The 26,031-nt window shown below is 46.4% G+C and overlaps 1 protein-coding gene and 1 long non-coding RNA gene across 12 annotated transcripts in view; both read right to left on the bottom strand.

The window, feature by feature from the left end:
* The window catches only part of LOC110490805 (serine/threonine-protein kinase WNK1), a 175,669-nt gene that overhangs the window by 77,280 nt on the left and 72,358 nt on the right, over positions 1 to 26,031 (bottom strand). For all 10 annotated transcript variants that reach the window (XM_036956822.1, XM_036956825.1, XM_036956824.1 and 7 more), the window contains exon 2: positions 1,080 to 1,258. In XM_036956822.1, the coding sequence (XP_036812717.1) occupies positions 1,080 to 1,258 (179 nt within the window). The remainder of the gene's footprint in view (positions 1 to 1,079; positions 1,259 to 26,031) is intronic.
* LOC118942873 lies at positions 18,915 to 20,347 on the bottom strand. 2 transcript variants are annotated; one of them, XR_005038524.1, is made up of 3 exons: positions 19,275 to 20,347; positions 19,081 to 19,230; positions 18,915 to 19,050 (listed from the first exon to the last, which is right to left on the bottom strand). It is a non-coding gene; the product is annotated as an uncharacterized LOC118942873 (long non-coding RNA). The 2 variants fall into 2 exon arrangements; XR_005038523.1 differs by having other exon boundaries at positions 18,920 to 19,050; positions 19,081 to 19,200.

Raw genomic sequence — 26,031 nt, 5'->3', positions numbered from 1 at the left:
TTTGGGACACAGCACACTGACTCTTCCACAGGAGGGAGCTGCTGGTCTGGTCCAGAGTCCTGAGCTGCACTGTCTGTCCTGTTGTGGGCCCAGACAGACTAGCACCACATGGTCAGTACTGGTACCACACCACAGCAGGTTGGACAGGCAGCCACACTGACACCCTCTCGTTTTGTCTTTGTCTGTCTGTCTCTCTCTCGTTCTCTGTCTCTCTCCATCCTCACCGTCTGTCTCGCTCTCTCCCCTCCCCCTCACTTTGTCTGTCTGCCTGTCTCTCTCACTCTACCTCAGTCTCGCTCCCTCCCTCCGCCTCTCTATCAAGAATGTGAGGAATCTGCAGCAGCAGCAGCTGGCAGGTGGGCAACTCTCCCAGCTCTCCCACAATGCATCAGTCCCATGGAAGGTGGGATGGTGGGCGGCACGCAGTCCGATGCCCATTTCTACTGTAGCTGTCTGCTCTACATTCAGGTTTTATTGTTACCACAAACACCACTGGGCCAGACCCAACCCTGACTGGCCTGGTACCCCCCTGTCCTGTCTGCTTCTGTTCGCTCTACATTGTCAGGGGTTTTGTCATGTGTGTGTGTCTGTGTGTGGCTCTAGTGTGCCAGACCGAGTGCAGACTAGCTAGCAGCAGGGAGGTAGGGAGATGGACATGCGTCCTGGGCATGGTGAGACAACAGCATCCTGTTAAGAGGTACCACTCTGCTCTCAGGGCTCACACACAGCTGTGAAGTGCTTATTATGGAACACTCACAAAGCCCTATTTTGACTAGCAGATGTGCCTACGCATAATATGAAGGTTATGGAACAAGGAAAAGGTTTTAGTAGAAGGACAAATAACATTAAGACATTTCCTTTGACATTTTCATATCTCCGTTGGTGGCAGAGAACAACAGTAGGGGGGGGATGAGACGGCAGAGGTTGACGACTGGAGAGGTGGACTTTCACCAAAATGTTTAGTGTGTGTGTGTGTGTGTGTGTGTGTGTGTGTGTGTGTGTGTGTGTGTGTGTGTGTGTGTGTGTGTGTGTGTGTGTGTATATATATAAAAGCGTACAAGCTTGTCAGTACTACTCACGTTTTGAGGGTGCCTGATGTCATTAGCTCTGTGACCAGCACGATGCACTTGGAGTTCTTTCCTTTGGAGGGAGACTCCCAGGAGTCGTAGAAGCGTACAATGTTATGGTGCTGCAGACCCTTCAGCATCTCAGCCTCCTCCTTGAACCTCTGACGCTCCGTCTTAGACAGCTTACGATCCTGTCGGAGAGAGCAGGAGAAACATCTAGCAAACAATAGATTTCACATTCCATTTCCAGTTGTCTTGACACACAATGCTTTACAATAACCCAGCCTAAAGTATAGGACAGAACCCAATCAATCAATAAACCAAATCGCTCAATCAATCAAGTGTTCATAAAGTCCTTTTTTTACATCAGCAGTTGTCACAAAGACAGGGTTTCACAGTAACCCTGCCTAGTCAAGCCATGAACCACACAGGAAGAACTGAGAAAACAAAAACAAACAGACTAGCTAGGGAACCTACCCAAAGTATCCCTTTTAAGGTCAGAGTTCATCATGGCATAGTAAAACCAGAAGTCTCCCTATAAATGGTCTGTAATGAGCTTTGTGTTAAATCAGACTGGGTGGGGGGGGGGGGGGGGGTGTTAGAAGGCCAGTGGAGAGTCACCCTGTGTGGCCCTGGCCTATAGAGGTGAGTCACCCACAGTCACCTCCCCCTGGCCAGATCGGCTTGGCACAACATTGCGTCATCTCTTTTCTTTTCCACATACACAGGCAGGCAGAGATGGAGAGAGAGAGATAGGGTGGGAGGAGGCCCTATCGGTCCACAAACCTAGTCATTAATCATCCTCATTCCTTCCTGGTCAGATGGATTATATCAAAAGCAGACAGGGTTCAGCCTTCAGTTTCACAAAAAAAGGTCAGACATCTATTTGTTTCATTATGGCCTTATTTTCCAGCCCAGAAAAAACAAAACAGTCTACTTCCGTTGAGGATATGATGGTTTTAATCCGCTGATGGGGGTAAGGATGGGGTTGCTCTGAAATCTGCACCTGGGGCATTACATGAGGATGGATTAGAACAATGCCTGGTGAAAGCACTAAAGCAATTGTATTTCCGGGGATTTTAGTTTTGGCATTAGCAGTGATTTAGTCCTTTTAGCTGGCAGAGACAGGCATTACTAGCCTGGGTCTCTAGACAATCTGCCAGCATCACAGGCTACCCTACAGAAGAAGAAACCAAGTGTATTTGTGTCCGTATCTGTCTGTGTGCGTCTTTCACCTGTGCAGCCATAAAGCCCGTGTCAATTCAAGCCACCTAAATCCACCAGCAGGAGGACCCTCAGTGTCACCAAAGCACAGATGCAACTCATTAAGCCAAGTCATTACCCGGTTTCAGAGGGATCAGGTTCTGTGTATGGAAACACAGCAGGGAAGGTGGGTCTGAGAACACACTCAGCCCAGATGAGACCATTAGACATTAAGCAGCTCTAACGAGGATCAGGGGTCCCAGGGCCATCAGGGGTCCCAGGGCCATCAGGGGTCCCAGGGCCATCAGGGGTCCCAGGGCCATCAGGGGTCCCAGGGCCATCAGGGGTCCCAGGGCCATCAGGGGTCCCAGGGCCATCAGGGGTCCCAGGGCCATTTACACATTAGCTTTGGAAAGACGGAGTTGGAAATAAAGGTTCCACCTGCATACTACCAATATTTATAAAAGGGACATTTCAAAACTGATCTGCTTCATATTTACCATTTTTTTTATTTCACCTTTATTTAACCAGGTAGGCTAGTTGAGAACAAGTTCTCATTTGCAACTGCGACCTGGCCAAGATAAAGCATAGCAGTATGAGCAGACAACACAGAGTTACACATGGAGTAAACAATTAACAAGTCAATAACACAGTAGAAAACAAAGGGGGAGTCTATATACAATGTGTGCAGAAGGCATGAGGTAGGCGAATAATTACAATTTTGCAGATTAACACTTTTGCAGATTAACACTGGAGTGATAAATGATCAGAAGGTCATGTACAGGTAGAGATATTGGTGTGCAAAAGAGCAGAAAAATAAATAAATAAAAACAGTATGGGGATGAGGTAGGTGAAAATGGGTGGGCTATTTACCAATAGACTATGTACAGCTGCAGCGATCGGTTAGCTGCTCAGATAGCTGATGTTTGATGTCCAGCACCACCCCAACATCAATCTGAAAAGGGCACGTTTCTATGTTCTGTAGTAAAAGGAGGAAGATGCAAATGCCTCCTCATAATTGGTTAAAAAAATAGAAAAATCACCCGGTGATGTAATTGGAAACACTTATCTTCCTCTGTCTGCAAAACATAGAAACATACCATCACCGTCACTACAAAACATAGAAACATACCATTTTCACTAGGGATGCACGATATATCGGTGAACATATCGGTACCGGCCGATGTCTAGTTTAACGGCGATGTCAAACCTGACATACCTATATAACGTAGGTACATGACGTAATGACGCCACGTAAAGTTGTGCTACACGTGCAACACAGCATTCCTAATGTCTGCTGTGTGGATCAAGAGTAACAAAATTTCAGCGAGACAACTCAAAGGCGAAATCCATTATAGCCAAGATAAAGGAATTCATTGCCCTTGACAATCAACCGTTCTCTGTCGTTTGTGATGTTGGCTTTCGCCGACTGGTTGAGCACCGGTACACACTACAAAGTGCGCCATTTTCAGATGTTGCCCTTCCCTTAGTTACACAGTAATAGCGTCACTGCTACTAGCTTCACGACATACATACTATGGAATGCCATTTAGGTCTTTGCGTGTCAAAGAAGATACAGTAGCACTGCCAAAGCTGTACAAAAAGTCTGCAAACAAGCAAACACCGGCCACAAACGACGTGTTTACAATAACGCCTTGGTAATAAAGCATCATTTGTTTGACCGCAACTTCTGGGGAAGCTAGCTTTAGCTTGGTATCTAGCTAGCACCAATACAACCTGTCTGAAAACAATGACCAAAAGAAACTGCAGACATTTTCATTGTTCTTAGCAATGATTTAGGAATCCAGTATTAGCTCGGTTGCCACTTGCTGTTGTTCGCCTATTGAAATTGAACTTCAGTTCATGAAAATAAATAGCTAGCCAGCTACTTAACCCTATTGCCCAAAACTAACGTTATAAGCAGCCAGCTAGCTTCATCTGGCTAGTGAGGCTCGACCTGACCGGGTTGTGTTGTGAAGCTAGCCACAGTAAGGATTAGGCACAATAGTGGAAGTTGCGGTTTTCCTTCAAAATAAAAGTATGTAAATGACAGTGATGCAAATGAATACATATAGTATAATTATGCCATACTTTTATTTTGAAGGCTAACCACAAAGTCCCCTATTGTGGCTAATCCTTATTGTGGCTAGCTTCACAGATGGGTCCGACAACCATTAATCAAATAAGAACAGTCTTATAAATGAGGGTTATTTTAGATGACACCTAGCTATATAGTTAACTAGCTAAATAAAGCTACTGAAACAGATTGTCGTTTTGCTATGTTTTTGGTTTAGAACATTGCTGGCATCAATGAGCTAGCTTTTCTTTTTAATGACCAGCACTGTAGGTGCGCGAGACAACTTTACCAGCATCATAGCATATGTATCGATGAATCGTTGTGACATGAAATACGAGTGTAATCGATGTGTAATAACTATCTAATAAATGTATGAACTTGTTAAATGATTATGTGACGTGCAGTCAATACTCAGGTCCTGATTGGTCAACGAGTCTATTTGACACGTCAAATAGTATATTTTCTGACACCAAAGACCCAAAAGACGTTCCATAGAAATCCTGGTTGAGACTGAACAAATGAACAAAGAAACAGCACAGCAAGTCAGTGACAGAATTAGGGTTTGATTATGTTTTACTAGTAACGGGGACATACATAAATGCCAACAAAATAATTTTTTGGTCAGTGTGTGTGTGTGTGTGTGTGTGTGTGTGTGTGTGTGTGTGCAACCTTTATTTAAGTAGACAAGTCAGTTAAGAACAAATACTTATTTACAATGACGGTCTACACCGGCCAAACCTGGACAACGCTGGGCCAATTGTGCGCCGCCCTATGGGACTCCCAATCACGGCCGGATGTGATACAGCCTGGATTTGAACCAGGGACTGTAGTGATGCCTCTTGCACTGAGATGCAGTGCCTTAGACCGCTGTGTCCATGTGTGTGTGTTAACTATTTAACTGTACTAGAATGCCTAAAAGGCGCTAAAATTGTAAATATCGGTTATCGGTATCGTTTTTTCTGAGCAAGAACATTTTGGAAATCGGTATCGGCCCGAAAATGTCATATCGGTGAATCACTCATTTTCATATATGTTGATGGTGCTGGAGATGGACATTTCCCTTTAAAAGTCTTCTGTGCAGCCTCCCGGGTGGCACAGTGGTCTAAGGCACTGCATCGCTGTGCTGGCTGTGCCAACAGAGATTCTGGGTTCGACCCAGGCTCGACCAGGTCGCCAGCACGCTGACCAGGATGTGCGTTGTGTCAAGAAGCAGTGCCGCGACCAGGAGGTCCATGACCCTGCACTTAATTGTCGTCCAGCGTTGTCTCATCGCGACTCCTGTGGCGGGCCGGACGCCGTGCACGCTGACCAGGTCACCAGGTGTACGGTGTTTCCTCCGACACATTGGTGCGGATGGCTTCCGAGTTGGATGTGCGTTGTGCGAAGGCTCTCGACCTTCGCCTCTCCCGAGTCTGTACGGGAGTTGCAGCGATGAGACAAGACTGTAACTACCAATTGGATACCACGAAATTGGGAAGGAAAAAAAAGAAAATAATTGTGCCAATTTTGCCGAATTCCAAATAAAACATGGAACAAAAATATGTCCAAAAAAAATCCAGCAAGAAATGTGCCAAATCAAATCAAATGTATTTATATAGCCCTTCGTACATCAGCTGATATCTCAAAGTGCTGTACAGAAACCCAGCCTAAAACCCCAAACAGCAAGCAATGCAGGTGTAGAAGCACGGTGGCTAGGAAAAACTCCCTAGAAAGGCCAAAACCTAGGAAGAAACCTAGAGAGGAACCAGGCTATGTGGGGTAGCCAGTCCTCTTCTGGCTGTGCCGGGTGGAGATTATAACAAAACATGGTCAAGATGTTCAAATGTTCATAAATGACCAGCATGGTCGAATAATAATAAGGCAGAAGAGTTGAAACTGGAGCAGCAGCACGGTCAGGTGGACTGGGGACAGCAAGGAGTCATCATGTCAGGCATTCCTGGGGCATGGTCCTAGGGCTCAGTCAAAGTGTGAGAACTGAAGAGGGGGGTTGGCAAGGCTTGTCATGTTCGTCTCTGCCACCTCTGTACTGTCTGCCTCGTCTTCTTCCACCACGGTGGCTAACCACAAAAGACACATTTAGCACACTGCTGCTTAGAATACAACACAGGTGTTTGTTTGTGCATTTACAAACCATGACATGTGACCTGACTGTGGACTAGATTAAGCGCATGTGCAAAATAGCTCAGAATGCATTAACTCTTTAATGACATCACTAACAAACTCAGAATGGTTAGCTATAGGAGTGTGTCATCGGCCAGGCCACTGGCCTCTCCCGTGTTAAATTCAAAGAGAGAGAGAGAGAGAGAGACTTAGTGGTAGCAAACCAGTTCATCCCTGATCTCCAAGTCACAAGGTGTCCTACTTCAGGTTTGACCAGTGACCACAAGGGCTAAGTTTAACAACATAAGACCACAGTAGAGAACCAGACCACAGCACACAGAGCAGCAAGTCAGACAGGTTCCATCCTTCAACAAGGAAAGGAAACATGGAGCCAAAAGGTGGTGCTGTACATGATTCCAAGACAAAATCCTACTACCCTGGTCCCAGATCTGTTTTGTGCTGTCTTGCCAACTCATGTGGTCATTGGCTAATGGCTATAGGCACTGCAGCCCAAACAGATCTGGAGCAGGCTAAATCCTGTGGTTCTCTGTGGCACGTGGAGCTCGGCGTGGAAGCTCTTTCATCTGTGAAATACACACCAACAGCCAGGCAGGTCAGGCTTCAGCCGGCCTGTTACACCTTCAGATGCCCTCCACATCACCCCAACACGCCTGACCCTGCACTCGGCCAGATGCCCTCCACATCACCCCAACACGCCTGACCCTGCACTCGGCCAGATGCCCTCCACATCACCCCAACACCCCTGACCCTGCACTCAGCCAGATGCCCTCCACATCACCCCAACACCCCTGACCCTGCACTCGGCCAGATGCCCTCCACATCACCCCAACACGCCTGACCCTGCACTCGGCCAGATGCCCTCCACATCACCCCAACACCCCTGACCCTGCACTCAGCCAGATGCCCTCCACATCACCCCAACACCCCTGACCCTGCACTCAGCCAGATGCCCTCCACATCACCCCAACACCCCTGACCCTGCACTCAGCCAGATGCCCTCCACATCACCCCAACACGCCTGACCCTGCACTCAGCCAGATGCCCTCCACATCACCCCTGACCCTGCACTCAGCCAGATGCCCTCCACATCACCCCTGACCCTGCACTCAGCCAGATGCCCTCCACATCACCCCTGACCCTGCACTCAGCCAGATGCCCTCCACATCACCCCTGACCCTGCACTCAGCCAGATGCCCTCCACATCACCCCTGACCCTACACTCAGCCAGATGCCCTCCACATCACCCCTGACCCTACACTCAGCCAGATGCCCTCCACATCACCCCTGACCCTACACTCAGCCAGATGCCCTCCACATCACCCCTGACCCTACACTCAGCCAGATGCCCTCCACATCACCCCTGACCCTACACTCAGCCAGATGCCCTCCACATCACCCCTGACCCTGCACTCAGCCAGATGCCCTCCACATCACCCCTGACCCTGCACTCAGCCAGATGCCCTCCACATCACCCCAACACACCTGACCCTGCACTCAGCCAGATGCCCTCCACATCACCCCAACACGCCTGACCCTGCACTCAGCCAGATGCCCTCCACATCACCCCTGACCCTGCACTCAGCCAGATGCCCTCCACATCACCCCTGACCCTACACTCAGCCAGATGCCCTCCACATCACCCCTGACCCTACACTCAGCCAGATGCCCTCCACATCACCCCTGACCCTACACTCAGCCAGATGCCCTCCACATCACCCCTGACCCTACACTCAGCCAGATGCCCTCCACATCACCCCTGACCCTGCACTCAGCCAGATGCCCTCCACATCACCCCTGACCCTGCACTCAGCCAGATGCCCTCCACATCACCCCTGACCCTACACTCAGCCAGATGCCCTCCACATCACCCCTGACCCTACACTCAGCCAGATGCCCTCCACATCACCCCTGACCCTACACTCAGCCAGATGCCCTCCACATCACCCCTGACCCTACACTCAGCCAGATGCCCTCCACATCACCCCTGACCCTACACTCAGCCAGATGCCCTCCACATCACCCCTGACCCTGCACTCAGCCAGATGCCCTCCACATCACCCCTGACCCTGCACTCAGCCAGATGCCCTCCACATCACCCCTGACCCTGCACTCAGCCAGATGCCCTCCACATCACCCCTGACCCTGCACTCAGCCAGATGCCCTCCACATCACCCCTGACCCTGCACTCAGCCAGATGCCCTCCACATCACCCCTGACCCTGCACTCAGCCAGGTGCTCTCTCAGTCAAACAATCAGACGCGTATCCCCTGGACCCGGTTCATTTTCCACATACAAAGTTTGTGTGTGTTGCAATCGCAAACCCCTGGCTCTCCTCTCCTCCCTCTCATCTTCACATCTTGCTATCTGTAGTTTCTCCTCCTCTTTCCTTCCTCCTCCTCCACATAGAACGTTAGTGTTCCAAACCCCTGGCTCTCCTCCTACTCCCTCCTCCTGGTCTGGGCATGGAGATAAACAAGCAGTTGGCCAGGCTCTCCATCCAGAAAACAAGCCCTCTCCAGCCCAGAGGGAGCCAGATACAACAGAGGACCTGATCCCTGCCTCACCACTGGCTCAGACTAACAGCTAAACTCACCCCCTCGTACATACTGAACCAACCTCCAATGAAAACAATCCTTCCAAAGCTCTCCAGTGTGTACGTATGTGTGTGTGTACGGAGAGGCAGATCAGCCAAATCCACAATGGAATTAATATGCTTTGTATTTCTCTCGCTCTGCTTTCTCTGTGGAAAATGATCCAATGTTATTCCCAGTCCTTAGGGACATCTCCAAGCCAAGCATCAGTGCAGTAATCTGGGGCCAGTTGTTTTCAGTTAGTGTGTGTGTGTGTTTAGGTGTCTGTGTGTGTGGAATGTGCATGCTCGTGTGTGTGTGTGGAATGTGCATGCTCGTGTGCGTGTGTGTGTGTGTGTGTGTGTGTGTGTGTGTGTGTGTGTGTGTGTGTGTGTGTGTGTGTGTGTGTGTGTGTGTGTGTGTGTGTGTGTGTGTGTGCCAGGATATGAGAACAGAGGGGTGTGTGGTATTACTGGTCAGAGTCAGGGCTGGGCCTGGAGGGCATTGATAAATTCCTTCTCCATTTCCACATATCAAATATTAATACAGATGGGGAAATGGCTGGAAGGCTGGGATCAGAGTGGCTAGTCACCATTTCCAAGGATTTGTGGTGGTCAGAATTACTGGCAGGGCAGGCAGTGAGTGGTGCTGTATGGACCATATAAATAGAATTAGTAGAATGGTCAAAGCCTAGAAGTAGAATTAGTAGAATGGTCAAAGCCTAGAAATAGAATTCGTAGAATGGTAAAAGCCTCCCCAGACCATGGATATTCGACTGGAATAGGAATGTTCATTGTAGAAAGTCAATTTCTATGGCTATGTACAGTACGCCCACTCCCAGTCAAGGTTATTGTGGCAGCACAGGGAGAAAGCACTCTCAGAAGGCAATGGGTTAATGGGTTCAACCAAGAGATATAGTTCAATCAATTCAGAGCACTATATCCATTATATGACTGACAGTGAGATGACAGATGGAGGAGAAAACAGGACGGGTGAGGCCATCAAAGCTCACCCACCAGACCGGTCACAGAGTTTTATCAAACTAAACAATACGGGACAATAGTAGACTAGAAAAGAGCAAAGCAGTCACTGTTAAACAAGTCACTCGGATGACAAATCACTTGGTGACTTGTAGTTATGAACACAGAGATATGTAACGGTCAAATGAAAGCAGAGTTGCAGTGAGTGACTTAGTATTCTGGCAGCAGGTTTCCAACGCCACTGGAAAGATCAAAGACACACCGATAAGAAGGAGACCATATCAGGCTCAGGAGCGTGTGTGTGTGTGTGTGTGTGTGTGTGTGTGTGTGTGTGTGTGTCTTTGAACCAGTATCTGAAAGAGCACTAGTACTCATCCCCATCCTCTAACAATAGCACAACACCTAAGGAAGGTAGCTAGCTAGCTTAGGCTACAGGCAGCTACTCAGCGTACAGTACATGATCTGTAACACCCAAACCTGAGCACCACTTGGACCCTAAAGATACCCAGTCCTGGTGGACATAAACCTGGAGCCACCCAGACCACTGTGAGATGACCCAATACTATTCTGCTTCAGATATGTCTCGGAGGCTCTGGCCAAACACGCACTAGAAAGGGAATAGGACTAGGGTTGCAAAAGGTTGGAAACTTTCCGGTAAATTTCCGGAATTTTTCTGGAAATTTTCCATGGGAAATTAAGCCCGGGAAGTTAGGGAATTTTGCTTAAATGTATCAAAAAATGTCGCTTATAACAGTGAACCTTTTTTTGTGGGTAATTCTAGGCAATTCTAGGTCTTGTGGCATATTTTGGTTAAACTATCCCCAATTTAATGGAACCACAGTGCATTCATCCATCACATATACAGCTGATTCTCAAGATCTTGCACACTAATGAGATTCTATTGAGCCCAGACTACTACACTGTCTGAGCCAAGGACTAAATGCTTTCTGGTAAGTTTTGATTACAATACTGGGTGGGGTGAATATATTTTAAATGACATACATTATTTTTTGTTAATTAGTAAATAGTAGCCTACAGCAAAGTGTGTTTAAATAATTTCTAACTTAACAATTTCTGCTAGTTAGTTTTTGCTACCATGTGGGTTTTAGCTTGCTTGAGCCTGCAAACTGAGGAGTGTTAATTCACCGGTTTCCATACATGTTTCATTTTAAAACCATTTATCTGACAAAGGAGTTGTTTACTCTAACTGCTTAACTATTTATCTGTACATGGAATTGTATTTGATTGTTACTTACTCATTTTTTTCTAATCTTTACAGGAAAATTCCACGGGCACTATCTGACGTGTGGAGACATTTCCCTGTAGCTAATGTAGACGGAAAATCTGTGCACATTTGCAAATACTGTGCCAGATCATATGCGAAGAATGCAACAAAAATGCAGAATCATCTGGCCAAGTGCATAAAGTTCCCTCAGTGCTCACAACAAGCAACCTCTGACAAAAGTCCCTCTCATCATTTTTCACCTCGAATAGAAGTAATCAGACACCTTATCGATAGCAACAGCTCATGGTCTTCCTGGAATCAGATGTTTTTTTTGACTCAATGGAGGAACGTGGTAAGAGAAATGCTGATGAATTTTATGCTCAAGCTGCGTATGGAACTTTTTCACCTCTGATGCTCACGGGCGATGTGTATTGGAAGAGATTTCTGAATGTTCTTCACCCAGCATACACCCCTCCAACCAGACATGCTTTATCTACTCATTTGGTGGGTGCAGAGTTCAACAGAGTTCAAGTGAAGGTCAAGCAAATTATAGAGAAAGCAGACTGTATTGCAATCATCTCTGATGGGTGGTCAAATGTTCGTGGGCAAGGAATACTTAACTACATCATTTCCACCCCTCAACCAGTATTCTACAAGAGCACAGACACAAGGGGCAACAGACACACCAGACTCTACATTGCAGATGAGCTGAAGGCAGTCCTCAATGACCTTGGACCACAGAAGGTATTTGCACTGGTGACAGACAATGCTGCGAACATGAAGGCTGCTTGGTCTAAAGCAGAGGAGTCCTACCCTCACATCACACCCATTGGCTGTGCTGCTCATGCATTGAATCTGCTCTTCAAGAACATCATGGCACTGAAAACAATTGATACACTTTACAGGAGAGCCAAGGAAATGGTTAGGTATGTGAAGGTATGTGAATTCCCGTTAATTCTCAGAGAAAGTTTCCACCTCTGAATATTCCCCAAAATGTGCAACCCTAAATAGGACATAAACATAGTGCACTAGAAAGGGAATAGGACTGTTGTGAGTGGGATGATTTAGGTGGACTGAATCAACTGAGTTGTATCTTTGCCAGGGGAAGATTCGTACCGCTCCGAGACATGCCGAGGCAGAAGGTGGGTTAAGTTAAGAGTGATTACTCTGGACTGGCAGTGCAATGCAGTCTGAATCCCAAATGGCACACTATTACCTACATAGTGAGCCCGTAGGGCCCTGATCAAAAATAAGTACACTACACTATGTAGGGATTAGGGTGCCATTTGGGCCTTATGTGGGAGAGCCTACTACCCAGGGTGTGAGGAGGAGAGTTCTCACGGATTAGAACAGGCCTCACTCTAATCCAATGGACTTTCTCCCAGCACACTGACAGATAAGTAGGGATGTGGGAAATGGCTGGCTGGCTGTGTGTATATATCTACTGTAGTACTACAGACAGTAACAGGCTGTGTGTATATCTACTCACCATCACACAGTAACAGGCTGTGTGTATATCCACACACAGACACACACACACACACACACACACACACACACACACACACACACACACACACACACACACACACACACACACAGACACAGCTCAGAGCTGCCAGACAGACAGACGGCTTGTGCCTTGGAGAAGTAGCCCAAAATACTAGAGAAAACAACATTTCACCTACTTGTATTTCTGAGAAGAGGTCGAACCAACCATCTCTGTACTTCTGCTTTCAGTTTAAAATGAGACGAAGCCCCGAGATGAGAGCCACAACATATGGACAATCTATCAATCTAACATCCTACTTGTCAACGTCGACAGTCCGTCAAGCTAACATCCCACTTGTCAACGTCGACAGTCCGTCAAGCTAACATCCCACTTGTCAACGTCGACAGTCCGTCAAGCTAACATCCCACTTGTCGACAGTCCGTCAAGCTAACATCCCACTTGTCGACAGTCCGTCAAGCTAACATCCCACTTGTCGACAGTCCGTCAAGCTAACATCCCACTTGTCGACAGTCCGTCAAGCTAACATCCCACTTGTCGACAGTCCGTCAAGCTAACATCCCACTTGTCGACAGTCCGTCAAGCTAACATCCCACTTGTCGACAGTCCGTCAAGCTAACATCCCACTTGTCGACAGTCCGTCAAGCTAACATCCTACTTGTCAACGTCTACAGTCCGTCAAGCTAACATCCCACTTGTCGACAGTCCGTCAAGCTAACATCCCACTTGTCAACGTCGACAGTCCGTCAAGCTAACATCCCACTTGTCAACGTCGACGATCCGTCAAGCTAACATCCCACTTATCAACGTCGACAGTCCGTCAAGCTAACATCCCACTTGTCGACAGTCCGTCAAGCTAACATCCCACTTGTCGACAGTCCGTCAAGCTAACATCCCACTTGTCGACAGTCCGTCAAGCTAACATCCCACTTGTCGACAGTCCGTCAAGCTAACATCCCACTTGTCAACGTCGACAGTCCGTCAAGCTAACATCCCACTTGTCGACAGTCCGTCAAGCTAACATCCCACTTGTCGACAGTCCGTCAAGCTAACATCCCACTTGTCGACAGTCCGTCAAGCTAACATCCCACTTGTCGACAGTCCGTCAAGCTAACATCCCACTTGTCGACAGTCCGTCAAGCTAACATCCCACTTGTCGACAGTCCGTCAAGCTAACATCCCACTTGTCGACAGTCCGTCAAGCTAACATCCCACTTGTCGACAGTCCGTCAAGCTAACATCCCACTTGTCGACAGTCCGTCAAGCTAACATCCTACTTGTCAACGTCTACAGTCCGTCAAGCTAACATCCCACTTGTCGACAGTCCGTCAAGCTAACATCCCACTTGTCAACGTCGACAGTCCGTCAAGCTAACATCCCACTTGTCAACGTCGACGATCCGTCAAGCTAACATCCCACTTGTCAACGTAGACAGTCCGTCAAGCTAACATCCCACTTGTCAACGTCGACAGTCCGTCAATCTAACATTCTACTTGTCAACGTCGACAGTCCGTCAAGCTAACATCCCACTTGTCAACGTGGACAGTCCGTCAAGCTAACATCCCACTTGTCAACGTCGACAGTCCGTCAAGCTAACATCCCACTTGTCAACACCGACAGTCCGTCAAGCTAACATCCCACTTGTCAACGTCTGAAGGAAACCAAACTCCCCATATAGGGCAACTGATCTCTAGAGACATACTGTATGAGAGGGGAGCACAGCAGGAGAGGAGGTTAGTGAGGGTACACACAAACACTGTGTGTCTGCCTGCCTCTACACAGAGGGTACACACAAACACTGTGTGTCTGCCTGCCTCTACACAGAGGGTACACATAAACACTGTGTCTGCCTGCCTCTACACAGAGGGTACACACAAACACTGTGTGTCTGCCTGCCTCTACACAGAGGGTACACACAAACACTGTGTGTCTGCCTGCCTCTACACAGAGGGTACACACAAACACTGTGTGTCTGCCTGCCTCTACACAGAGGGTACACACAAACACTGTGTGTCTGCCTGCCTCTACACAGAGGGTACACACAAACACTGTGTGTCTGCCTGCCTCTACACAGGGGGACTTCCCCAAACAGTTGACGCTACTTACAGAGGCCCAGCTGGAACTAATACAGCAGCAAATGCAGAACTGACTGTATCCATTTAGCAGTAGGCCTATATAGAGAGGGCCTTGTGAAGAGCACAGCCACGGTACAGAGAGAGTTAGTTTCTGCCTGCTAGGCCTCTGTGGTAATGCTTTCACATCTGTGCAGGGCTGTGCGGACACACACACACACAGCCAGCTAAAGCTGCAGGGTAAAACCCCAGGCCTGGAGCTGGCAGGGGGCCATGGGTTTCCAGGAACAGACTATCCATCCAGTGTGTGTGACAGTGTGGTGTGACAATGCATTCTCTAAAAACCTGAACACATTTTGAAAAGGTAAAATCCTGTCATTGAGCCCATATCTTCATCACAGGGAACGGTTCATCCCGCCGGCACAGCAGAGGGTGCAGGCTTTTGAATTGTGTGTGTTGGAGAGACAGAGAGCCCACTAGGAACAGCATTCACACCAGCGGCCCAACGAAGATTAATATTTCCCAAAAATACAAAAAGGGACACCAGTCTAATTCTGACACAGTGCCTTGCGAAAGTATTCGGCCCCCTTGAACTTTGCGACCTTTTGCCACATTTCGGGCTTCAAACATAAAGATATAAAACTGTATTTTTTTGTGAAGAATCAACAACAAGTGGGACACAATCATGAAGTGGAACGACATTTATTGGATATTTCAAACTTTTTTAACAAATCAAAAACTGAAAAATTGGGCGTGCAAAATTATTCAGCCCCTTTAAGTTAATACTTTGTAGCGCCACCTTTTGCTGCGATTACAGCTGTAAGTCGCTTGGGGTATGTCTCCATCAGTTTTGCACATCGAGAGACTGAATTTTTTTCCCATTCCTCCTTGCAAAACAGCTCGAGCTCAGTGAGGTTGGATGGAGAGCATTTGTGAACAGCAGTTTTCAGTTCTTTCCACAGATTCTCGATTGGATTCAGGTCTGGACTTTGACTTGGCCATTCTAACACCTGGATATGTTTATTTTTGAACCATTCCATTGTAGATTTTGCTTTATGTTTTGGATCATTGTCTTGTTGGAAGACAAATCTCCGTCCCAGTCTCAGGTCTTTTGCAAACTCCATCAGGTTTTCTTTCAGAATGGTCCTGTATTTGGCTCCATCCATCTTCCCATCAATTTTAACTATCTTCCCTGTCCCTGCTGAAGAAAAGCAGGCCCAAACCATGATGCTGCCACCACCATGTTTGACAGTGGGGATGGTGTGTTCAGGGTGATGAGCTGTGTTGCTTTTACGCCAAACATAACGTTTTGCATTGTTGCCAAAAAGTTCAATTTTGGTTTCATCTGACCAGAGCACCTTCTTCCACATGTTTGGTGTGTCTCCCAGGTGGCTTGTGGCAAACTTTAAACTACACTTTTTATGGATATCTTTAAGAAATGGCTTTCTTCTTGCCACTCTTCCATAAAGGCCAGATTTGTGCAATATACAACTGATTGTTGTCCTATGGACAGAGTCTCCCACCTCAGCTGTAGATCTCTGCAGTTCATCCAGAGTGATCATGGGCCTCTTGGCTGCATCTCTGATCAGTCTTCTCCTTGTATGAGCTGAAAGTTTAGAGGGACGGCCAGGTCTTGGTAGATTTGCAGTGGTCTGATACTCCTTCCATTTCAATATTATCGCTTGCACAGTGCTCCTTGGGATGTTTAAAGCTTGGGAAATATTTTTCTATCCAAATCCGGCTTTAAACTTCTTCACAACAGTATCTCGGACCTGCCTGGTGTGTTCCTTGTTCTTCATGATGCTCTCTGCGCTTTTAACGGACCTCTGAGACTATCACAGTGCAGGTGCATTTATACGGAGACTTGATTACACACAGGTGGATTGTATTTATCATCATTAGTCATTTAGGTCAACATTGGATCATTCAGAGATCCTCACTGAACTTCTGGAGAGAGTTTGCTGCACTGAAAGTAAAGGGGCTGAATAATTTTGCACGCCCAATTTTTCAGTTTTTGATTTGTTAAAAAAGTTTGAAATATCCAATAAATGTCGTTCCACTTCATGATTGTGTCCCACTTGTTGTTGATTCTTCACAAAAAAATACAGTTTTATATCATTAGGTTTGAAGCCTGAAATGTGGCAAAAGGTCGCAAAGTTCAAGGGGGCCGAATACTTTCGCAAGGCACTGTACATAGTGTTGTTACTAAAAATACACAGAGAAACTCACAAAAAGTGCAACACACACACACACACACACACACACACGAGAATCACTACATAAATCTCCCACAGTTTGTGGACAGAGTGTTTTCCTTATCCACTCTCTGTTCCTGTTGAACCAAAACAAGAGGAACTGAACCTGTATTACTGTCTCTAGCTGGCGACTACCCGTGTCTGTCAAAACCCCTCATCACTGTTTAAATATGAATGTCACTCATGGTTGCCTTGACTACTTGATTTAGCCTAGAGTGTGAAGAAACTACCATGTTTGGAAGTTATGAGTTTTATCTGTCTCTATCATGTCTCACACATGAAATGGGGCCTCAATGGAAACAGCCATGCCTCAAAGAGTGCAGTGGAGAATACTGCAGACCAATTAAGCAATCCTCAGAGGAAGCAGGCAATGACAGAAGGTCATGTCCCTAATGGCAACCTATTCCCTACATAGTGCACTACTCTAGACCAGAGCCCTATTCCCTATATAGTGCACTACTTTAGACCAGAGCCCTATTCCCTATACAGTGCACTACTATAGACCAGAGCCCTATTCCCTATACAGTGCACTACTTTAGACCAGGGCCCTATTCCCTATATAGTGCACTACTTTAGACCAGGGCCCTATTCCCCATATAGTGCACTACTTTAGACCAGAGCCCTATTCCCCATATAGTGCACTACTTTAGACCAGAGCCCTATTCCCTATATAGTGCACTACTTTAGACCAGAGCCCTATTCCCTATATAGTGCACTACTTTAGACCAGAGCCCTATTCCCTATATAGTGCACTACTTTAGACCAGAGCCCTATTCCCTATATAGTGCACTACTTTAGACCAGAGCCCTATTCCCCATATAGTGCACTACTTTAGACCAGAGCCCTATTCCCTATATAGTGCACTACTTTAGACCAGAGCCCTATTCCCTATATAGTGCACTACTTTAGACCAGAGCCCTATTCCCTATATAGTGCACTACTTTAGACCAGAGCCCTATTCCCTATATAGTGCACTACTTTAGACCAGAGCCCTATTCCCTATATAGTGCACTACTTTAGACCAGGGCCCTATTCCCTATATAGTGCACTACTTTAGACCAGAGCCCTATTCCCTATATAGTGCACTACTTTAGACCAGAGCCCTATTCCCTATATAGTGCACTACTTTAGACCAGAGCCCTATTCCCTATATAGTGCACTACTTTAGACCAGAGCCCTATTCCCTATATAGTGCACTACTATAGACCAGAGCCCTATTCCCTATATAGTGCACTACTTTAGACCAGAGCCCTATTCCCTATATAGTGCACTACTTTAGACCAGAGCCCTATTCCCTATATAGTGCACTACTTTAGACCAGAGCCCTATTCCCTATATAGTGCACTACTTTAGACCAGAGCCCTATTCCCTATATAGTGCACTACTTTAGACCAGAGCCCTATTCCCTATATAGTGCACTACTTTAGACCAGGGCCCTATTCCCTATATAGTGCACTACTTTATACCAGAGCCCTATTCCCTATATAGTGCACTACTTTAGACCAGAGCCCTATTCCCTATATAGTGCACTACTTGGCTTGGTTAAAAAATAAGTTAGTTTCAAAAAATTATCCAGATTTTTGGTTTTAACATTTTTTGTTGTTGACATTAAATGCACTATGCGGGTTGAATACATATCTTACATTACTCATCTCATATGTATTTACTGTACTCTATACTATCTACTGTAGCTTAGTCTATGCCGCTCTGTCTTTACTCATCCACATATTTATATATTCTTAATTCAATTCCTTTACTTGTGTGTATTAGGTAGTTGTTGTGGAATTGCTAGATATTACTTGTTAGATATTGCTGCACTGTCGGAACTAGAAGCACAAGCATTTCAACACCCGCAATAACATCTGCTAAACACGTGTATGTGGCCAATAAAATTGGATTTTATTAAATTCGTTTTTTTGATTAATATTATTTAATTCCAAGACACCACCTCTATAGACTGACTAAACCACCTCTATAGAGCTGCTGTCTGACTAAACCACCTCTATAGAGCTCTAGTCTGACTAAACCACCTCTATAGAGCTCTAGTCTGACTAAACCACCTCTATAGAGCTGCTGTCTGACTAAACCACCTCTATAGAGCTGCTGTCTGACTAAACCACCTCTATAGAGCTCTAGTCTGACTAAACCACCTCTATAGACTGACTAAACCACCTCTATAGACTGACTAAACCACCTCTATAGAGCTGCTGTCTGACTAAACCACCTCTATAGAGCTCTAGTCTGACTAAACCACCTCTATAGAGCTCTAGTCTGACTAAACCACCTCTATAGAGCTGCTGTCTGACTAAACCCCCTCTATAGAGATCTAGTCTGACTAAACCACCTCTATAAAGCTCTAGTCTGACTAAACCACCTCTATAGAGCTGCTGTCTGACTAAACCACCTCTATAGAGCTGCTGTCTGACTAAACCACCTCTATAGAGCTCTAGTCTGACTAAACCACCTCTATAGAGCTGCTGTCTGACTAAACCACCTCTATAGAGCTGCTGTCTGACTAAACCACCTCTATAGAGCTCTAGTCTGACTAAATCACTATTAGTAGTTCAATGTAAATAAAGCAGAGTTTCCCCAAACTCGGGCCTCGGGACCCCAAGAGGTGCACGTTTAGTTATTTGCCCTAACACTACACAGCGTGATGATTAGTTGATTATTTTAATCAGCGAGGGTAAAAAACAAAATACCAATACCTCAAAGAAACTGCTCTCTATGGATCCTCTCCTGATTGCTCATTCTTCTGTCTCTTACATAGCAGGCGTAAAATAAACTGGAAAAGTAGCCGTGCAATGAATTATGGTCATTGTAGTTAATAATCCAATTTTCTGCGCTAAACTATGTAGAATATTGGCCTGTTGGAAACTACAACTCCCTACGCAGGTTGGGAAATTAACTTGTTGGTCCATGATCATTTATCTCTACAGAAACTGCAGCCCAATGTGTGCATTGAGCTCACAGAAGAAAAAACAAAAAAACAAAATGGAATTCAAATAATTGAACCAACTGTGGCAAATTAGTTGTTTAAAAACTGGATTTAGGGTTAATCACTCAGCACTACTGGAGTCAAAAGCAGTGCACGATATAGGAACACAGTGCCATTCCGACACATCCTGAAAGTGGCCTGGGAACCTGTACTACCAGGACTGTTGATGGTTATATCACTCAGCCCACATTAACTGTACTGAGGAGAGGCAGGCTGGTTTATCAGCTTATCTGGCTCCACTGATGATGATGAATAAATGTGTGTGTGTGTGTGTGTGTGTGTGTGTGTGTGTGTGTGTGTATGTGTGTATGTGTGTATGTGTGTGTGTGTGTGTGTTTTCCCCCTGATGGACAGAAAGACAGGCTCAGGGTTGGTCATGTGACTAGCTGACAAAGCCTACCACTCTATTTCCCAGCAGCACTTAATGTAGTAATGCAATGCCCACCCCCCCATGACCAATTCCCCTGTACCATCAAAACAAGTATTAACCCTTCACCCTCCCTCTGGGCAGAAAGATATTACAGAGGTAGGCTATCGCGTGTTTGAGTGAGGAGACATGAAAAGGGGCAAGTAGGAGAATTGGAATCTTATGAAGTTATTAACAGGAAGCAGAATCTCTCATTCTAGATATTCAGACAATGCTGGTTTTCGTGACTGGTTTAGTTATGAGGCTAGACTCTCTCTTCATTGCATCTGCTGCATACATCACAAGAGACTCGTCAACTTAAAAAATACCCTCATTCCTTCAACTTTTTTTTCCTGTTACGTTTTCAGGGCAGTTCAAATAGACTAAAATCCGTTCTAGCAGCAGTGACAGTTCTATGTCTGTCTCGGCTATTTCTGGAACTAGGCAACAATGATGGAAACAGGAGGGCTGTGTTCCAAATGGCCTAAAGTTCAGATCATTGGCTCAAATAACTCCTTATAGACCTAGTTTGTTATTTACCAAAACGAGAGCTGATGACCTTTTCAAATGACCGACTATGACAAAACTATCTTCAGTTCAAACTTGGTCAACTGCCTAGTCATAGGAGTTAGCCTACTTCCCCTTCAGTCTTTTTGTCAGTTAATGTGGACTTAAGTCCTAAAAAGTACAGACATTGGGTCAGTGAAAGTTGGTGCCCAGCAGTCTACAGTTACAAGCCAAGTGAAAAGGTCCACTGTGTAGGGATGGGTCCCAAATGGCTCCCTATATAGTGCACTACTATTTATTGACCCTAGCCCTATGCAGGGCTCACTTGCAAAATAACTTGGTCTCAAAATGGGACTCGCTGTTAAAATAAAGGTTAAATATTGGCCCAGGACCAAAGTAGTGCTGTATGTAGGGAATAGGGTGCAATTTGGAACACACAGTTTGTGTGTACAGTGCTGTCTTCAGATCTGGATCTCTCTGGTTGGTGCTCTCCTGCAGAGCTCACAAACCTCCAACCCCTCAGATCAGCCAGTCACGGTTGAGGATCTCGAGAGGGTTTGAAACGAGAGAAGAAGAAAAAAGAGGAAATGAAAAAAGGAGAATTTGCAAGCAGAACAAGCAGCAGCAGCAGGAGCAGCAGGACATCTGCTTTAAATAAGAGTTACTTGAGAAGAGCTAGTAAATGCAAAGCGGACATAGAACCTACTGTAACTTTCACAAACGGGATTCTTAGAACTCTATAAACAGACACTTCAACAGTGGCTTCCAATTAGGGAAGGAAACTTGGGGTCTCGTTGTCTTTCCTTTTCTTTCTGCAGTGGCTCAAGGTTTTTAGTTTCCCGTCAATCAGCACTTCACAGATTGCCTTAACTAAGACCATGTGGGTCTCAAACCCCAAACTACATGTGGTTGCAATTCAGTCATCCTGCCCCTAGGGGGGGCACCAATGTGGCGCCTCTTGCCTACCAACCGGTTAATGTATACTTCCTAAACGGCACCACATGGGGAAGGTTGTGCACAATGTAGGGATTAGTGCACCATGTGGAACACAGCCCATGTATTTCAGGAGTAGGACGGATCATCTCCATCTTGGTGTTGTTTTTAAAGCCTTTTCAGAAAAACTGTCTGGGATTAGAGGCAGCTCCCGAGTGGCACAGCGGTCTAAGAAACTGCATCTCAGTGCTAGAGGAGTCACTACAGACAGTTTGACTCCAAGCTGTATCACAACCGGCCCTGATTGGGAGTCCCATTGGGCGGCGCACAATTGACCCAGTGTCGTCCGGGATTGGCCGGGGTGGGCCGTCATTGTAAATAAGAATTTGTTCTTAACCGACTTGCCTAGTTAAATAAAGGTTCAATAAAATAACGTGTGATTGATGAAGGGGGATGTCAGGGAACAGAGGGGCTCACTGTGCAGCTGCTCTGGCCCTGACATATCACTGTCTCAAGTCACTCAGTGCTGATCTGAGAGATGGGTTCAGGGTAGAGATGGGTTCAGGGTAGAGATGGGTTCAGGGTCGAGATGGGTTCAGGGTCGAGATGGGTTCAGGGTCGAGATGGGTTCAGGGCAGAGATGGGTTCAGGGCAGAGATGGGTTCAGGGCAGAGATGGGTTCAGGGCAGAGATGGGTTCAGGGCAGAGATGGGTTCAGGGCAGAGATGGGTTCAGGGCAGAGATGGGTTCAGGGCAGAGATGGGTTCAGGGCAGAGATGGGTTCAGGGCAGAGATGGGTTCAGGGCAGAGATGGGTTCAGGGCAGAGATGGGTTCAGGGCAGAGATGGGTTCAGGGCAGAGATGGGTTCAGGGCAGAGATGGGTTCAGGGCAGAGATGGGTTCAGGGCAGAGATGGGTTCAGGGCAGAGATGGGTTCAGGGTAGAGATGGGTTCAGGGCAGAGATGGGTTCAGGGCAGAGATGGGTTCAGGGCAGAGATGGGTTCAGGGCAGAGATGGGTTCAGGGCAGAGATGGGTTCAGGGCAGAGATGGGTTCAGGGCAGAGATGGGTTCAGGGCAGAGATGGGTTCAGGGCAGAGATGGGTTCAGGGCAGAGATGGGTTCAGGGCAGAGATGGGTTCAGGGCAGAGATGGGTTCAGGGCAGAGATGGGTTCAGGGCAGAGATGGGTTCAGGGCAGAGATGGGTTCAGGGCAGAGATGGGTTCAGGGCAGAGATGGGTTCAGGGCAGAGATGGGTTCAGGGTAGAAATGGGCGATATGGACAAAAATCCATACCGGGACAAATTGCCTGAATTGATGAGAAAACGATAATGTGCACCACAGTTGTTTTTCATTAGCCTTTAAAACCACTAGTTTGATTAACAACAATCACTGATGTTACCAAAACTTACTTCAAAACAACACATTCCTCTAGTATAGGCTACTTATCGTAATGAATACCATCAGCAAAATGCCTATGATAAATGGTCAGTATGGTCGGTGTATCGTCCCAGGTCTAGTTCAGGGCTCCTCATAGCATGAAAATCAGCCAATTAGGGCCTAGCAACAGCCTGAGTAGCAGAATACAAATCCATACAACTTAAAATAATCTAAATATTGAGTAAGCATGCAGCTTCTGAATCAGAGAGAAAATGAGAGGAATTTATTCAGAGCCTCCATAACAGATGAGTCACGACTGACTTGCCATTTGTCCGACAGACTGCACACACACACACACACACACACACACACACACACACACACACACACACACACACACACACACACACACACACACACACACACACACACACACACACACACACACACACACACACACACACACTCTACTATTAGACCTGGGATGTCTCTGGGAGGTGTTCTAAACCCTTTATAGTGCACTACATCTGACCAGGGAACCAGAAGGTTCTAGACAAAGTATGGGATGCCATTTGGGACTTATCCTCCCCCCTCCTGGTTAGACCTGACCACCACAGCCTGATCGAGGCCACGTAACGTCCGCCCAGAACTCTGGGGCTATCCACTAACCCTTAGCATAATTCAACAAAGCTCTTCAGCCCCGGATATCATCCCAAATAGCACCCTATTTTCCCTATATAGTGCACTACCTTTGACCAGGGCCCAGAGAGCTCCAATCAAAATAAGTGCACTTTATGGGGAATAGAGTTGCATTTGGGTCACAGAACTGATATCACCAGTGTTTACAGTTTCAAAGTGCCTCCATCCTCAAAAGCTATTTGCATCAATTAGAGACAGAGGGTTTCCATCGCCTGCTCTTCTCCATAGAACAAAGTCAACAGAGTTGCCACGGTAATGAGCTTTAGCTCAGACTCAGTCCCAAATGCCTCACTATGTCTTATGTAGTGCACTATATAGGAAATAGGGTGCCATTTGGGAGTCAGGCACTCACCCAGAAGCTGAAAACCATCAGGATTACTACAGCATCCCCTGTTTTATGAGTGTCTGAGAATCTGCCCTCATATCCAGGCACTGCACATGTTTGCAAATCCTAGTCTGCTGCGACTTAACCAAAGAGTGGTTTCCATGTTACCAGTGCAAAGCATCCTTGGCAATCCTCTTTAAAATAAATAAATAAATACTACTTGCTAGAGTGCAAAGATTGCACTAGAGGGCTAAAAATAACTTCCCTGAAAATAAAGGCTAATGGGTAAAGAATTTCAAAAGGCAGCCTAAGCCACAATAATGCCCCTTTTTAACGTTGTGCTTTGAACATGATCTATGGTGTGTGTCAGAGACACTGGAAACATCCCAAATGGCACTCTAGTCCCTACATAGTGCACTACTTTTAACCAGGGCCCATAGTACACTACTTTAGATCAGAGCCCTAAGTAGGAAATACAGAGCCATTTGGGACGCAAGCCAGTGTGTTGCAGGGTCTGAGTGTATCTGGGTCAGGGCATAAACAAGGCGTCCTCAGTGTGCATGCATTCCAAATAGAACCCTAGTCCCTTTATAGTGCACTTCCAGTCCTGTGGGCATAGTAGTGCACTACATAGAGAATAGGGTGCCATTCAGAATGTAGCCAACAACAAGGCATCCTCAGTGCATGTTCCTGCCTGCCGCTGGGCACCATCCTGGGGGTCAGGAGGTCTGACGGATGAGCTGTTCCCTGGAGCTGAGGCGCACCAGTGTCGCCCAGAGACAGACTCTATTGTTCCCCAAGACGGGCCTGGCTGACTGGAATGGAGGACCGGTGTCCCCACTCTGACTCTTCTCTCCTCCATCTCGGTCTGTCCATCCCTCATCAGAAAGCAGTAAGAAAAGACTGTCTCCATCTCCACTCATCAAGAGGAGAAAGAGGAGGAGGGATAACTGACATAAATGACTGTCCTGTGATAGATGAAGCAGCATATGGACTGACTCAGTATTCAGCAGCCAGAGATGAGCCTTTGCCTATGACTGACAGCCTCTATGAATCAAGCAGGGTTTCATCAACTCTCCACCAACAGGGACACTGAACTCAAGTGATAGAAAAATAAAATAACTCTCCCTGTGAATTCAGACAGTGATCCTCATTTTGAAGGGAGACCATGTCTCCATCACAGTTCTTCATTTCATTTGAAGGACAACTGTATCCTTCATTGAAAAGGTGTCTACTGTGAGCCCTAAAGCTGCCCGTGGTCTAAGTCCCACAAGCATCCTGTTAGCAGTAAAGCCATCACCTGACTGGTGAATCTTAGTAATGAGAACTTTCCAGGATAAATCTGGGCTCTCCTCTGAATCCGTAACCCAACAATAAGTGGACACAATGGCTAATCTGTAATTTGCAGGAGAAAATCTGAAAATCACTTCCTCATAAAGCTCCTCATTACAGCCCACTTCCATGTTAGAACATGGTTGTTCTGCAAGACTTGACAAGACGCCTGGAGATCCTGACGTGGCCTTGATAGTAACAGCTTAGCTCCAACAACATCTCGCTTTGTGTCCAAATCACATTCAATTACAGTAATTCAAAGATTTAACGATTGAGACGGATATTATTTTGGGATGACCCTTTAATTTTCCTGAGCTGTGTGCAATGGAAGGCAGACATTTCAATTTGACCCTAAATGAACAATGGAAGCT

This window comes from Oncorhynchus mykiss, chromosome 21, assembly GCF_013265735.2.
Source record: "Oncorhynchus mykiss isolate Arlee chromosome 21, USDA_OmykA_1.1, whole genome shotgun sequence".
Lineage (NCBI taxonomy): Eukaryota > Metazoa > Chordata > Actinopteri > Salmoniformes > Salmonidae > Oncorhynchus > Oncorhynchus mykiss.
Note: the sequence above shows the minus strand (reverse complement) of the source record. Positions and strands in the feature narration are given on the sequence as shown.